This window comes from Prosopis cineraria, unplaced genomic scaffold (assembly GCF_029017545.1).
Source record: "Prosopis cineraria cultivar Desert tree isolate PC_DT_omini unplaced genomic scaffold, ASM2901754v1 PC1, whole genome shotgun sequence".
Taxonomy (NCBI): Eukaryota; Viridiplantae; Streptophyta; class Magnoliopsida; order Fabales; family Fabaceae; genus Prosopis; species Prosopis cineraria.
Window position 1 is genome coordinate 23,702,636 of NW_026555332.1, and position 16,679 is coordinate 23,719,314.

A 16,679-nucleotide genomic window follows, 5' to 3' on the forward strand; every position below is an offset into this window, starting at 1 on the left:
ACTGTCTGAGCCTGTCTTATTTCACTCATGAACCTGAGCCCCTCTATGTTAAAAAGTAAGGAAACCTTCCGAGTGACGAGCGGTTGAGTCCCTGACCGGCGACGTGTAATTTCGTGCCCTTCCGAGTAACGAGCGCTGTGCCCCCGAGGGCGTGGACCCTTCGTTCTCTCTTGCCTCGCGTTCGTCCCTGCCTCCCTGCTTCCTTGCTAGTCTGAACTCTGAATCATATTCAGATCTCTGTAGGTCGCTCCCTCTGGTCTTCCGTTTTCGACTACTTTCTGCTCTGCTCCTCACGAGTCTCGATCCATTCCTCGCGCCTCACCTCAGTCCGGCTCTAGTCACGGGTATCTCACTTCTCTCTCTTTCTGTTTGTTTTTTTTTTTCTTTTTTGCTTCAAATAGTGAATCGTTGTTAATAGATAGCAAGACCATATCAATTTCTGATTTGTGGTAGCTGACTGTTGGCACTTGGAAGTGAACTCTTTTACTACTTACTAGAATCTGGAACTGATGATGATGAGTTAGAAAATGCAAGTTTTGCTGCTGCTAATACTGATGATGGAGAAAGAAACTTCTAATGTTATCAATTTTGAACATGGTGTTGAGAAAAAAGAAAAAACAGAACAGGGGTGCATTTCGCGGCTGGCCTGCGCTCCCGCCAGCCTGCCATTGTACAGGCTGGGCTGGGATTTCCCAGCCCTTATATTTGGCGGTCTGGCTTGCACCCAACCCGCCAAGCAACGGCCAGCTGCGCGCCCGTAGCCTGTATCCCCAGCTCTAATGTTGAAGATCATGAAGTTGGCATCACTCATTCACAAGCAGCTTGCTACAATCTTCTACTTTATTTAGTCCTGTGAAGTTGACAATTACGACCCTGAAATTCTTCCCTCTGTGTGAAAATTTTAGCTATTAAACCTGTGTAGGCTGACTATATAATCCCTTTCCATTGTTATCTTGATTTTGATTGCATGGTTTGTGATCTTGTTTTCCTTGCCTTCAGAGCTGACATTTTCTCTCCCATATAGGCTAGGTATTACTTGGTCTTCATTGCTGCATGATAATGAAATTTTTGATGCCAGGAAATCCCATGCATCAGTATCGTAAACACCTCGTGAACCAGGTCCTTGTCATTGTGATTCAAAATCGTCCTTTTGATACCCATTTAGCTGCTGCATCAGCTTCTGCCAATCCTAACGTTGCTTCTTTATGGACGGTTGATGTGGTTTTGGAAGTGCTAAGGTCTATTCCAATATACCTTTTCCAATCCTCTCGCTCCATTGGCCGTCAGGGAGGTTTCCGGCATCGTGCTCCTCTGAAACAACGCAAGCTCAAGGAGGAAGAAGATAAGCTTGGCAAGAATGTGCTTGTTCTTGGCCCTGCTGCTTACAGAGACCCCAAGATGGTCAAGCTTGGATTGGGCAAAGCAATCGAGTTCTACTATTGGGTCGAAACCCATTTTGGATTTACCCATAATGAGACCACTTGCAGGGAGATGGCTTGTGTATTGGCTAAAGGGAGTAAACTGAATGCTCTCTGGGATTTTTTGAAGGAGATGTCAAGGAGGAGTGATGGGTTGGTTACCACAGCTACTGTTACATGTTTGATAAAAGTACTAGGAGAAGAGGGATTAGTCAATGAAGCATTAGTTACATTCTATAGGATGAAGCAATACCACTGTAAGCCAGATGTCTATGCTTACAACACTATGATATATGCTCTCTGCAGGGTGAGGTATTTCAAAAATGCAAGGTTTTTGTTGAAGCAGATGGAGCTTCCTGGCTTTAGATGCCCACCTGATACATTTACTTACACTATATTAATAAGTTCCTATTGCAAATTTAGCATGCAAACTGGAAGCGGGAAGGCAACTAGGAGGGGATTGTGGGAAGCTAACCATCTGTTTCGCCTGATGCTCTTCAAGGGCTTTGTTCCTGATGTTGTGACCTATAATGCTTTGATTGATGGTTGTTGCAAAACATATAGGATTGGTAGAGCATTGGAATTATTTGAAGATATGAAGAAAAGAGGTTGTGTCCCCAATCGAGTTACGTATGATTCTTTCATTAGATATTATAGTGTTGTAAATGAGATAGATAATGCTATTGAGATGTTACGGTGTATGCAGAATTTGAATCATGGAGTGCCCACTTCCAGTTCTTATACCCCTATCATTCACGCTTTGTGTGAAGTTGGAAAAGTTGTTGATGCTTGTAATTTCCTTGTTGAGTTGGTTGATGGAGGCTCAATGCCTAGAGAATATACATATAGATTGGTTTGTGATGCGCTGCACTCAGTGGGAGAGGCCAGCTTGCTAAGTGAAAAAGTACACGAGAGAATAAGAAATGGTATACAGATTAGATACATGCAGACCGTGAAAATCAAACCAATTATGGCTCGCAAAGGATATCCTGAAATGGAAGTAGTTTGATTGCTTTTCTTATTGGAGTCACTTGTTTTCAACGTACGTACAAGTTTCAATGCTGAATAGTATTTTGGTTGTGGCTTGCTGCTATTGTGATTTCAGGACATGATCATCTTTCTCCTCATGTGAGTAGTCATTATCTAGAGTTGGGAGCTTGTCATTATTAAACAGTTCTAGATGCTAACTATCATTAACCATCTTTCATTTGATGTAGGACATTAGAGGAAGGAAGGAGAGAGTGAGAAGGAGAAGGAGGGAGATGGAGGACAATTTGGTGGGGGGGGGATAAGAGGAGGAAAGTTGTTGAGCATTCAAAAATACTTTATTGCCAAATCAAAGGTCATATTCTCTTAATTGTACTTCTCAGGGCTTTGTATAAAGCCCAAGAGATAACTCCTAATAAACTTTAAAAAAATACTACATCCCAATCCTATCAAAGGAATAACCATTAAAGCCTAAGAAATGAGAATTCAGTTGATAACCAATGCTATTTAAGATAGCAAACAAGTAATTGAAATATCAGTTTCTGTTTCTATCCTTATCTTCACCTCTTATGTAACAAATAATTACTAGTAACTCTTTATTATTCTTCTGTCTTCATTAACATTAGTTTTAGCAATTCTCTTCCTCTTGAAGAATTATCGTTTATATGGATTTATTTTGCCGTAAAATAAGGGTGATACCACTGTGTCTCTAGGTGTACAAGAGTACAAAGCTTTATGTTTTCATTATTTCCTTATGTTAATTAAAAATTTCAGCACAGTTTGTTGTCATGATTGTTTATTTTTGAATACACAATTTTCGATGCTTTTTCAGAGGTTTTTTAGACAATACACAAATGGAGTCATCCCAGAGTACTGTAACTACAGGAGGGAATGGTGGAAGTGGTGGCAATGGGATGCTGGTCCCTCAAACAAAAGATACATCGTCTCCTGCATCAGCAGCTGATGATTCCATGCAGAAGCTAAACCAGATTATCAACTCCATTCAAAAAACCTTGGGCCTCATTCATCAGCTTAACCTTACTGTCTCTACCTACAATCCTGCCTTTCAAATGCCTCTCCTCCAACGCATGTACTTCTCTTCCATCTTTTTCTTCTAATGCCCGTTTTCTTATTTCCTTTTTTTTTTTTTACTATGGTTGAAAGAAGTTATATTGATCATATTTTACTTTAATTTCAAGAAATGGTCTTGTTTTGGAGCTTGACAATATGGTCAAAATGGCTGGGAAGTGCAACATTCAGGTTCCTATGGAGGTTGTCAAGTGAGTTCTTTGCCTTTGAATGTTCTTCCTTAGTTTATTTACATCCTTGTATAAGCTTTTTACTGTTTAACCTTGTTTGTTACTTTGCTGCTGGGTTTAGTTTAATTGATGATGGCAAGAATCCAGATGAATTTACAAAGGATGTGATAATGAATTGCATTGCGAAAAATCAAATCACCAAAGGAAAATCTGATGCTTTGAAGGTTGAATTTAATTCTTAATATCTATGGATTTGGATGTCTTTCATTTTACATTTCATGCCATCATTTATAAGTTTCTTTAGTCCAACTTGGCTATTATGTTGCGAGCAGAGTTTACGCAAGCATCTTCTGGAAGAATTGGAGCAAAACTTCCCCAACGAGGTCGAAGCTTATAGAGAGAGTCGTGCAACTACTGCTGCTGTAAGTATATTTTTTTTTTTACCTTGGCCCCTTCATATTTTCAATTGTGGAACAAAACATGACTTTCTGAGTTTGTTCCCTAAGCTTGATCACTTGTTATACCATCACAAATTAGTCCCTTAATTTGAGGAAATAGGGAAAAGAAGGGATGATGGGGTGGTTGAGGTATATCTTACCATTGATTTGACTACTTGAGTTCTCACTGTGAAACTAACTTTAAGTGGCCTTGAATTTTCAAACAACGCTGATTTCTGGGGATTTATGTATACCGGGTCTGCTGAAATGAGCTGGTCCCTACCCATCCTTTGACTTCACTATCAGCTAAATTAAAAGAATCTTGTGATAACAATAAAACTTGAAATTCGCAGGATAATAGTAGAGACTGAAAGAGAGTTTACTTTGGTAAGCCTAAGATAATTTGCTCTATGTGCTTTATTCATGATAGGGAAAAGACTGTAAAATGTGTTAAATAAACTATGGAGCAATAAATAATATACAACTTATTGATATAAAAAAAATACAGATTAGGCTAAATTTACAATTAATTCTGCTACTTGTTCTCATTTAAAACAGATTCTCTGCACCTCACTTGCAAGCGGCACAAGATACTGCTTGCCTGTTCCTTGCAGTTTGTTTAAGGGCCTGTTTGGTTCACTAGAAGCATTTTGACAGAAATAGAATTGGAAATGGAATTAGAAATGGATGTGGATTTGGAAAAGGAAAATAAATTGGGTTTAAAAGTATAGTTTAGTACATAGGAAAATTTAAATGAAATCCTGCTACCCAAAAATATTAAAATACAATAATACCCTTATAAAAAATAAATTAATAAATCAAGGCATCACCTGTTACTCTCACTAAAAATAAAATAAATTAATAAATTTCATCTCCCCCTTCATCCTTCTCATTGGCATCTTCCACAACAAATCAAGGTGGAGGACAAATCATGGATCTTCATCTTAGGCAACACTTGCAACCATCTCACCAATCTTCATCTCATCTCCTTCATCAATCTTCATTTGTAGGGGAAAAAAAAATCAAGGTTTCAGGGTCAATATGATCAAGGGAGAAGAGGAAGAACATCAGAACCTATATCTGTGATAGAGGAAGAACGAAATTAATAAATCTGTTGATTCAGTATTAGCTAAACACAGGACAACAAAGGATGGGGATAAGCTTTCACTGAGAGGGAGGGAGAAGCTTTGATGATGGAGGACGAGGGAAAAACTTGGATGGAGCAGATATGAAACCAAGCAAACAATGGAGCCTTGTCATATTTGAAGCTAGTGAAGGTGAGACATTGATCGGAGATGGCCGCTGATGAAGAAGCTTCTTTGAAGAAACTTGAAGGTATGTTGAGACTCAAAAGGCGATTGTGATATGATGGAGAAAAGCTTGGAATTCTGAGAAATCAGAGGGTATTTTGGTCGACAAAATTAATTTCCTAGGAAAATATGATTTTCCTTGGTTCTGAGGTGGGAGCCAAATTTCTATTCTCTTCCCTGAATTTCAATTCCCAAAGCATTAAGGTTCATACCAACAATTCAAAGGAATGTATTGATTCCTTTTCCATTTCCTTTTCCTAGATCTTATTTCCGGTGAACCAAACAAGCCCTAATTGATATCTCTCTGAAGGATTTGGTGCAGTTATTTACCAATTGATCGTTTGAGTTGATAAAACTCGTAATAATTCAATTAGGCAAACTTTTCTTATTTTCTTGAGGAAGTGCAATCAATCTTCATATTAACATCATTGGGGAAAGTAAAGTTGGAGGCTATGAGTAGGATAGCTTTGATTGTCACAAATGAGCTTCATCTAGCTTGGGAATTGGTAACAAATTTCTTCAGCTCTGGACCAGTAGAGTATTTAGATATTAAGAAGGGGTGAAACGGATGACAATCATGTAATTGTAGGTTCCAAAATGGTGAACTCCGGGGCTTTTATCTGTAATGAGTTTAGGGCTATATTCCTTGGGGCATTTATAATTTCATATTAATAGTGCTTTGTGCATGCCACTAGTATTTTACTGTATTTCATATCTTTGTTTGTATTCTGCTTTTCATTTCCTTTCCACGTTTACTGCCTTGAATCTGCATGCCTTGGACTTTATACCATGGATTTACTATTTAGCTCCATGAAATATACTCTATATTTCTGTCTGATCATGATATGAAGTTTTCCAATACAGGTATTGCATGTGTTTACTTGTTCAATATTGTTTCTCTTAAAAAGTTAATATAGAACTAGAGGAACTAGAAGTTACTTAAGCCTATTTTTGTATATGAGCAAATACAAAGCGTGGGATGATTAATTCAATTGGCAAAATGGGTAGTTAGAAATTTAAATTACTAAAATGTGCCTAGCAATAATTACGACTACAAGAAACAAGGTATTAATGTGTTGTGTTGGCATCAATCTGAAGCATGTTGGTTTTATGCAGGAGACGAAACGTCTTGCACAGGCACAAAGTGCATTACCTAACGGAGATGTGAGAGTTAAAACAGAGCATTAAGTGTTCTCAACAGTGTCAGAGCATTAGAAGGTAATCCTCGGGTCGTGTGTAAATGGTCCAGCCTTAGCCTATTCAGTTGTCCTTTTAGTGAAGTTCTACACGATTTCCTTAGTGCTGCATCACAAGTTCTATTTTATTGTCAATTTGATGTCCCAATCCCAAATAATCTCCCATGGCTTTCATATGTCGACTATCTATTATTGGGATCTTGTCTTTTTTTTTAACCTAGATGGGGGCTTTGGTTGGAATGGTAACTAGGAAGTAATGTTTCCAAAGTCTAGAAATTTATTATTTGATATGCTAAATAAAATAGAATTAAAAATTTTTTTAACGGATAAAAATGGTTTTTGTACAATTAAATAAAAAAGTAGTCTATTATTATTATTATTATTTTTTGTGCAATAATTCTTACTCAATGCCGTGGGGAAGTTGGCCGTTGGTCGTACCAGAGAGAAATGATAGTTAGACGTTCTGATAGAGTAGAAGAGAAAGAGGGAGAAAGAGGAGAGGCAGAAGAAGAACAGAGAAAAAGAGTGATTAATTCTATTCATAATAACTCATTACAACTTAAAAGGCTATTTATAGAGAATTTATTAAATACCCAAACTACACTTATATTTCTAATTCCCATTTATTAATATACTCCCCCTTAAAAGAGATCCTTGACCTCAAGGATCAATACAAAAACAGAAAATCAAACATATATTTAAAATAGGATTTTTTGTCTTGGTTGGTAAACTAGACCTGAAGTTACTATAGCTTGGAGGAAAAAAAAAATTGAAAAACAAAATTAATGAACATCAAAAGCTTAGATTTTCTGCAGTTTTCTTTTAATATAGAAGTCCATTGACCCCCTCCATATAAAATTGTTGATGCTAAAAACCAATGAGTAGAGGATCCATAATTGTATAATAGGTCCATACGTCGCCCACCATAAGCCCATTTTCAGCCCAACTTCACAAAGCTCCTCTTGATTATAGGTTAACCCCACTTTAAAATGTTGTAAAAATACCCATAATTGCATTTGAATCATACTTGAAACAACGGGTCCCATATATTGGCACTGAAGCATGCTTGTCCAGAGGCTCACGTCAAGCTTCCAATTACTAGTCAAAGATATTTGCACTATTGGATCATTTTGGGAAGGCCGAATTTCGTTGCCTTCAGCCACCCAACGTAAATTAAATGCTTTTTCATTACCCTTGCTGTCACGTGGGGAACAATTGGAGGAAATCTGGAATACACTTGGCAGTAGCAGCATTGAGCAACCTGATCGTGGAAACGCAGAGTAGATGCACGTCCTCCCCGCTAGAGAAGATTCCAGAAACTTGAAAGAAAATCCACGACCCGCAACATCCAAACTCGCGAAGCTTGCATGTGTATCTAAATTAGAGATCCAAGACCCGTTTCCCCAAACATCCACACTGCTTTGATGACCCTGTACATTCGGCCTGTTCATGTTACTCTGCCGAGAGATCTCGGACCCAAGAGAAAATCCAAAAAACTCAAATTCTGTATTCTCTTTGGGAACACCACTGGACCCAATGTCTTCAACAGCCCTACCCGACCCAAGAAGTTTTGGAGAGGTAGTAAACCCAATCGAGCGGCGATAGCGAGTGGAAGATTCTGGAGATGCACTCAGGACGATGAACATTGTGGCGCCGTTGAACCTAAGAAGGGAAGATCTTGGAGGCGTGACTACTGGTGAGCTTGACTCGACACCAAAAACAACATTTCTACCCAGTTTTGCTCTCTATCGCCTTCGACGTCTGATCAAGAATTCTTTTGCGGTATAATGGTTAGAACTCCATCGATGACGGAGACACAACAAAGGACCAACAACATGAGTTTGATGAGATTTTTCGAAGGAAATCTAAAGTATCTTGCCACTGGTGTTGAATTGTTTGAGAACTCAACTGTAGGTGTTGAGTTTTCGATACGGAAGGGAGACTCCAACGTTGCCATTGGAATCATTGAGGAATCTTTGTGCTCTATTTTGGAAATTGGATGATGATGATTGCTTATCTTGTGTAAGGCGCATAATAGCAAGTAGTGAAAAACCGACTGGAATACTAAGAAGAGAAGGCCTAAAAATTGAAGATGGAAGCATAGTGCAAAAATCTCTTGTTAAGTAGGTCTAAGGCATCGGCTGCTCCAACTACTTTGAGTTGATGAGTGTAGATGGGCTCGTTAATACCAGACACTGTCCTGGTTCTTGATTTAGGGAGCTAATAAGTGTTGTTGAATGCACATCTTTCTTGACAAAATCACATTCCTCAAGCACCGAGTTTTCCATTATTGTCGCATCTTCTATTCATGTAGACTTTGCCGGCTCTGGTTGTTTAAATTTTTGATCGGTAGCTTCTTAAATCGTGAACTCCTTCTCTACACTTCTGTGTTCGTCTTTTTCATCTTCATCAAAGTCATTATCGAGGTTAGTTACATTTGTTAAACCATCATTCTCCATGTCTTGCTTCCCTTTTGGCTATACTTCTCGTGAAAATCCGCCATATATATGGCGCTAGCTAAACTATTTGGATTGAAGCCTTGGACAAATCTCTGGAGTTCAGGCTGAAGTTTGTTGAAGACCTTGATGGCGATGGACTTTGGAAGGTATGCATACGGTAAGATTTCTTAGAATTGCTGTGTGTACTCAGTCACAGATGAGACGTGCTTCAGTTGTCCTAACTCTATGACTACTGTGAGGATCGTTTTTTTGGTGACTGAAGGTTGAGGAGGAATGGTGGTACTAGACGCAGATGTCGTCATTATCGAAGGAGGGTACAAGCGCTAGTTGACAAGTAGAGTGAGCTTAGTCGAAATTTCATTCATCTGTTGTGAAATGTGAGACATAGATTGCTTAAAATCAAGGCAGTGCTACCTCTATGATCGGAGGATCGAATCTCTGATGGCTCCTCCATGGCCAAAGAGAAGGCTCTGATACCTTTGATAGAGATAGAAAAGAAAAAAGGAGAAAGAGGAGAGGCAAAAGAAGAACAGAGAGTAAGCGAGAGATTAATTTCATTCATAATAATCCACTACGCCTATTTATAAAGAATATACTAAATACCCAAACTATCCTTATATTTCTAATTTCCATGTATCACGTTCACAGAGTTTGATAATATTTGTAAAGAATTTACTTACCCCCCTTGGGGGCTGGGGAACGCATTGTATGCTTTTTTAATTTTTGGAGAACTTATTTGGTCTAATGACATTTTAAGGACACTATGAATACTAATTACATGATCCGAGGCTCCTGAAATTTGAAATTTAAATAATTTTCAATGTAATTAGAGGAAGGCTATTTCAAGAGGCCGTGAGTGATCAATTGCACGAGGAGTACTCGCAGTTGAAAGTCACCCAGCTTGTGAAATTATGAACTTTTCTCTAAAGATTTTGATAGAACATTTGGTCGTTGTAAATATTACTCCATTTGCAAGAAACTAACGAGATTATTAATCCACAGTTTATAGGCTGATCCGAGCTTGAAATTCAATTTTTCAAAAGATCTCATCTAACCTAATTTGGTTATCATACTCTTAGGTTTCGGGTTTATTAGAGCCAATCTAAATATCTTAATTGTCAATTAAAAATTGATTTTGATTTTAAAATTAATTGTATTTTTATTCTCTTTGGAATACTTTACGATTATAAAATACTCAAATTTTTTAAATGAAGGGTGAATCTTAAATTTTAAAAATGAAGATTAAAATACATTTTGAATATTATTTTAAACTATTTTATTAATTAAAAATAATAAAGATATAACAATATAAATATTCTAATTATTTTAATAAAATGTTTATAATAATGCATTCAAATATATAGTCACTTAGTAAAAAATAATCTAAAATTTAAATAATTAATTAATATTTAATATATTTTTATTTTTTAAAAAGCAATGTGTTATTCGGGATGCAATGTAAAAAGATAGGTACTAAAAAACATCAAAACTGAGGTAAGAAAAATAAATCTGAGCATTTTGGCCAACACAGAAAAATTTTAATTTCCCTTAAGTCATTTGATCCATATGTGAAATGTCTAGAATTTGTAATTTCAATATATATAATTAATTATCTTATAGGGTCCTCAAGTGTTATTTTCTCTAAATATTAAATCATGTTGATAATGCATTTTCTACTATGGATTCTAGGAACAAAAAATTTAAACATTATTGTGAAAAAATTAAAAATAAAACATTTTTTTATTTTTTTGGTTATTTTGTAGGATAAATAAGAAAATGACCACATAAATTTTAGGTCAAGTAATATCATAGTCCTTGAACTCGTTTGTCGTGTAAATTATTTTCTCATCTTTTGAAAATGGTGCAATCTAACCTTTGTCATTAATAAAAGTTAACTTTAATCGTTAGTTGATCAAAAAAATTATAGTGACCTCAAAAATAACAGAAAATGATTAAAAAAAGTTATAATCAAGGATCCAAAAATTATATAGAATGATCTAAAAAATTATAGAAAATGACTAAATTTTTTTTGTCCTTTTATGTAATTTTTTATGTTATTTCTGGTCAACTTACAATCAAAGTTAATTTTTATTAATAGTAGAAATTAAATTGCATCATTTTTAAAAGTGAAAAAAACAACTTGTACAATAAACAGACTCAGGTTTTATGGTATTATTGGACCTAAAATTCAGGAGGTAATTTACTTATTTACCTTATTTTTTATTTTGCAAAACTAAAGAAATGGAAAAATATATTATGTGTTTATTAAGGACAATTATGTTAATAAAACAACTAATTCTCTCACCCTTTATTTCACCACTTTAAATGATTTAAACAGATTTTTTTATTTTTCATTTCTAAAACTTATTCTGAAAAATTAGTTTAAGAATTGTTTGAAGAAGATAAAAATATAAAACGAATCAAACAACCGATAAATTCTTGTTATTAATTAGATTGCCTAGGTTGGGAATTTGTCATTGATTACCAAAACCAGCTGACGTATCATAATTTTATGTTTTATAACCTGATATTTATTTACGCAAGTAGGCATTTTTAGAATTGGATACATACATACATACACCCGTACGTGTCCGCACAGGGAAGTTGGTGGGTCTCATCTGAAGGACATGACAGAAAATATAATACAGTAACATACTACACTCTGATTCCTTCTATATGGGGACAAGTAGATGAAACACAAGTTTATTTGGAATTATCCCATTGATTTGGAATCCCTTCATTATTGTCATTCAATTATGCATTGACTAAATTTTACAATTAGCTTATAAGTCTTTTTGTGTCCACTATGGCCACTGAAGTAGCCAAGCTTGACATATTAAAAAACAGTAAATGGTGGGAATTAATTTGGATATATAGATCCCCGTTTTATTTTGTTTATTTTTTTATATTGTTTAAATATATTTTATATTTCACATTATATTAATATTGATGATTATATTAGTATAATTTGAACCCTAGGACCTCGTGTACGGTACGTTTATCTTTTAGTTCAAAGGGGTTAGTTAAGTTGTTAGGGAATAATACTTTTTTTATCTTGACTTTTCAAATTGAAAAGCCAGCTAGAATCCATGAATTTTTATTTTTTTTCTTTATAATACAAGGCCACGAAAATCATGCATAGATAAAATTAGTTTATGTTAGAGTATATAAAGCTTCTCCAATCTAAAGGCAAATTTACAAAAATTGCAGTGACTAGATTGTTATTTGATGCATGAAGAATAGTCCAACTCACGTATCTATTCCCTTCTCTAAAAATATTATCAAAAATAATAATATAGTTTCTCATGATTAAAATTTTATTCTACTAAATGGGCAAGCCTGTTAATATGAGATATGTACTTTTAAATTCACAAGCATTGTGATAGCATGAGATACAACCATCCACCTTAAGTATAAAATCTTAAAATAAATATCAATAAAGGTTGATTAAGTTAGTAAAAATTTAACTTTTAATTCATAAAATTATAGGATCAAATCTTGATATGAGAACTTTGTTAGTGCGTAATTTATAAGTACTCTTTAACTGAATTTAAAGGCATGTTTTGACTTTGATAAGCCCTTGAATCCAACTCATCAAAACTTTTGTTTTAAAAAAAAAAAATCTTATAATGAATATTCATAAATCATAATTATAGTTCTCCCCTCATTCTAGTTTCTTTGTGAAAAAATTACACATATCAATAAAGTTTATAATTAAATATACTTTACCAATTTTATTGTTTTAAAGCACAAATATAAATTTTTAAAAATGTCCTTTACTTAATATAAATTTATATTTGCAAAACATTAAATTGAGAGAGAAAATATAATGAGAAGGAAATAACAATATTATAACAAGTATAATTAATAAAATATTATTTTTATTTAAGTGTCTTATATCTAGAAACACTGAATTATCAGCAAAAGTGTCCCATAAATTCGGACTACAATTTACCTCAAATTTCATAGACATCTAATTTTTAGCACGTAATTTGTTTCAAAAGCCATTATCTGATTATATCATCCAAACGGACGCTTGAGAATATTACCATTACATGATAACATAATATTAGTCCTACCGAAACCATTATGCCTGCCATTTGCCTTCAAGGGCGGAATCGGGTTTTGAATTTAGGGGCGACCGACCAGCTTTACATATAAATAATTATATGCTTATGCCTGTGTCAAGATATACTTCTATCTTGGCCAAGGGCAGAACTACAAATTTTTATTAAGGTGATTAAGATGATAAAATATATATAATAATTAAAAAAATTAAATATATATATATATATATCACAATATGATATAAATATTTCAACATATATATTTATATTTAATTTTACACATGTATAACAATATATATATATATATATATAAAATTTTGCTAATTAATTTTTTATTATATAAAAATTATTAATTATTATGTCTACAATAAATGTTTTAGCAATTTTTTCTCAATATAAATTATCATTAAATTGGTGAAAATAATATCATCCCTATGAGCATTAAATGATTTAAATACATCATTAAAATTTAAAGTTCTGTTCAATGTAATAAATTATATTACTTACTTATTGAATTTACTATCTAATTTTTTCAATTGATAATTGTGGTGAACAAATATTTCAACACATTAATAATGCTCAATTGTCATAAAAACTTTATGTCAATGAGATCAAATTATATTAGAGTAAAAACTATTCATATAATAAATTTTAATAGCTTGATTATTTTAAAGAAAGTAATTTTTTTAGAAGAACATCTTCACCAAATCTCTTAACTTTTTGATGAATGATTTTATAATAGATATCAAGTATATAGCATTTAATATATTTGATATTTTTGTTGCAATAGTTAACAAAGTATGTTAATAATAATTCTCACAATTTCTTTCATTAAATATAAAATAAAAGTAAAATAAAATAACATCAATATATTAAGAGCGTGTATAGTATTATCTTGTTAAAAATAAGTAGATCTCATGACAACTCTATCTTTAAGCCATTAAAATAGTTGCTCTATAAATATGTAAAATACTATATATAAAATTAAAATAAAAAATTTTTCTAGTATTTTATAACTTTTATAATGTGTTAATTTAGGGGAGTCAAAAATATATAACCCTATATTTTACTAAAAAAATTAAAAAGTTACGAGGACTATGGCCCCTGTTAGTCCCCTCTCTTTCCACCCCTGATCTTGGCCATAATATAAGACATATTTTACAAATTTTATTTAGTCTAAAATCTAAAATATTGGATGACTTTCACAATTGTTTTTTTTTTCAATTATAACTTTACTTTATTTATTGCTTTTTTAAAAGATGATGCATTAAAATTTTAGAGGCCATTTGGTTAACTCTCAAAAGCTCATTCAAACTACATTTAAAATATATTTTTATCAAATCCAACAAATAGATGGATCCTTCAAATATGCTTTTGCCAAATGTAAATTGAAAATTATACACACACTTAATTATCATTGTCAAAGCATTCATACAGGGTATTTAATGAAGGTGAAATTAAAACAATATAATTTTTTTAAGAAATTAAAATTTCAACTAATATTTTTTAAAAATCATAAATTAATTACTGACACCCTATATTTTAGTCTGAAAGAAGTAGTTTGGAAAGGTCCCTCATTTGCTCTACATACTTTGGAGGAGGTTTTGTTCATCGTTCATGGAGCCTATGCATTATACTTATGAAAAACAGATTAACATCATCTCGGTGGTTTTTTACATATGAAATTTATTAACTTTAAATAAACTTAAAAATTAGTTGATGATTTTAAAATTGCTATCGTTCATTATTAAATAGTCTTCCCTCTCCCTCATATATATATATATATATATATATCTCTTAATTAATTTTTTTTGAAAAAAATATCTTTTTTAAGAAATTTTTTAAAAATATTAATTGCTGCCTAAAATTTATGAAAACAATTGAGAAAACATATAAATAAAAACACCAAAACGTTGGTATCTTAGAATAAAAAGCACATTATAATTTCAGCCAAAATATAAAACCATTAAGCCACATGTCAGCTGCTTCCCAAGCAAGTTTGGATGGCACCAGCAGTTGATAGAATTCTAGAACCAAAAGCACGGTATTTAAATACTCATAATATTTTTTTTTTTTTTGGTAAACTACGGGGTAAATGCCCAACCTTTTATTTCATATTGACCAGCCTAGGCTTAAACATGCCCATTTGATCTATGTACAATAAATCCAGTAATTATCTCGGAGGATCCCGTAAAAAAGACAATCCCCCTTCTTTCCTCAAGCTTTAAACCAGTTAAGTAATCCGCATAACAATTTCCCTCCCTATAAGTATGTACAATTCTCACCTCCCAACTGGGGTCTCTAACCCTTAATACGTTAGAGAAAATTCTATTATCAGTCTCATTACCATCAAATAACTTATAAAGCATACTAGTTACCGTCATCAAACCAGTCTCCACAATAAGCTTTTGAAAATTGAGTGTTTGTGCCAATTTAAAACCTGACCAAACCTCCAAATCTCTACCTCAAAAGCTGTGCAAATATCAACCTTATTCACAAAACCACCTAACCATCTGCCATCCTCATTCCTAATCAAACCACTACAACCTACAATACCCTTTGACCTCTTACAGCCCCATCTACATTCAATTTAACCCAACTTCTTGCCGGTGGAAACCACTTAATCCCACACCATATCCGTCTCCCCCTCACCAACTCCTCTCCCAATCAAGCTAATATAAATTTACTGTATACTGTACAATTGACACCTCAGAAATTTTCTCAGACTTAAAAATCAGCATCAAACATTTTATTTCTCCAAAACCATAAAAACAACACTGTCACCCTAAAATTCAGACTCCATTCACCACCACCACATAGATTATGCGTAAACCATTCCCCCTTATTCATTCTAAAAAAACTATCGCAAAAATTTAATAATGACTAATAATATTTTTCTCGTCCTTTTATAAAATCTATTTCTTTCCTATTTTTAACCATGTACTTTTCTAATAAATACAAAAATAATTTTGTTGTATATATTAGAAAATGAATACAAAAAAGTATTACAAAATTATAGTAATTTTTGAACTTTTGTTGTGTGTATAAATTTTTATATATTTCACAGGTGCAGTTCAATGTAATATTATTTTTCAACTTTTGTAAATCATGCTATTATATCAATCTAATAAAATTTTAAAATAATACTCATTTTGTTTCAAATTATAATATATATTTAAATAAAATTACATATATCAATACAGATTATAAAGTACATTTTACAAATTTTTTTTAAAAAAATAAAACTATAAACTTTTAAAAATGTTATTCATTTAACCCTTCATTTAGGAAGAAATATTAAAGAGAGAATATAATAAGAAGAAAAATATTGAAAAAATATCATTAATGAAACTTTATTTTTTGTCAAAGTATTTTATATTTTAAGATGTCAAATTTTCTCTAAAAATATCTTATAATTTTAGACGGATGGAGTATTTTAATAATTATGAATATTTATAACTTTTATCTTCTCCCTAATTTTGTTTTCTGATTGCATATATATCCCTGATTGTCGTGGTGCATAATACATCCATAAATATAATACAC

The 16,679-nt window shown here is 33.0% G+C and overlaps 2 protein-coding genes across 4 annotated transcripts; both read left to right on the plus strand.

Annotated features, from left to right (window-relative positions):
* The first annotated feature begins 203 nt into the window (after nt 1-203).
* Nucleotides 204-6,940, plus strand: LOC129313659 (mediator of RNA polymerase II transcription subunit 10b-like). 3 transcript variants are annotated; one of them, XM_054956955.1, is made up of 6 exons: nt 204-344; nt 3,238-3,495; nt 3,605-3,685; nt 3,786-3,888; nt 3,997-4,086; nt 6,528-6,940. In XM_054956955.1, the coding sequence occupies exons 2-6, from the start codon at nt 3,260-3,262 to the stop codon at nt 6,597-6,599; spliced, it is 582 nt and encodes a 193-aa protein (XP_054812930.1). In that variant the 5' UTR covers nt 204-344; nt 3,238-3,259; the 3' UTR covers nt 6,600-6,940. The 3 variants fall into 3 exon arrangements, with proteins under 3 accessions (XP_054812930.1, XP_054812938.1, XP_054812920.1); XM_054956963.1 differs by lacking the exon at nt 204-344 and adding an exon at nt 2,321-2,460; XM_054956945.1 differs by lacking the exon at nt 204-344 and adding an exon at nt 2,407-2,546.
* On the plus strand, nt 212-2,531 carry LOC129313650 (pentatricopeptide repeat-containing protein At1g77405). The gene is made up of 2 exons (XM_054956932.1): nt 212-344; nt 1,079-2,531. The coding sequence occupies exon 2, from the start codon at nt 1,087-1,089 to the stop codon at nt 2,425-2,427; it is 1,341 nt and encodes a 446-aa protein (XP_054812907.1). The 5' UTR covers nt 212-344; nt 1,079-1,086; the 3' UTR covers nt 2,428-2,531.
* Nucleotides 6,941-16,679: the final 9,739 nt, after the last annotated feature.

What these genes read in the sequence shown, in the direction of transcription:
- LOC129313659 (XM_054956945.1), top strand. Translation starts at nt 2,527, where the DNA reads ATGATCATCTTTCTCCTCAT. An exon ending in GAAAATCTGATGCTTTGAAG is followed by an intron (nt 3,889 to 3,996) that starts GTTGAATTTAAT and finishes TGTTGCGAGCAG; the next exon opens with AGTTTACGCAAGCATCTTCT. An exon ending in GTCGTGCAACTACTGCTGCT is followed by an intron (nt 4,087 to 6,527) that starts GTAAGTATATTT and finishes GGTTTTATGCAG; the next exon opens with GAGACGAAACGTCTTGCACA.
- LOC129313650 (XM_054956932.1), top strand. Translation starts at nt 1,087, where the DNA reads ATGCATCAGTATCGTAAACACCTCGTGAACCAGGTCCTTGTCATTGTG.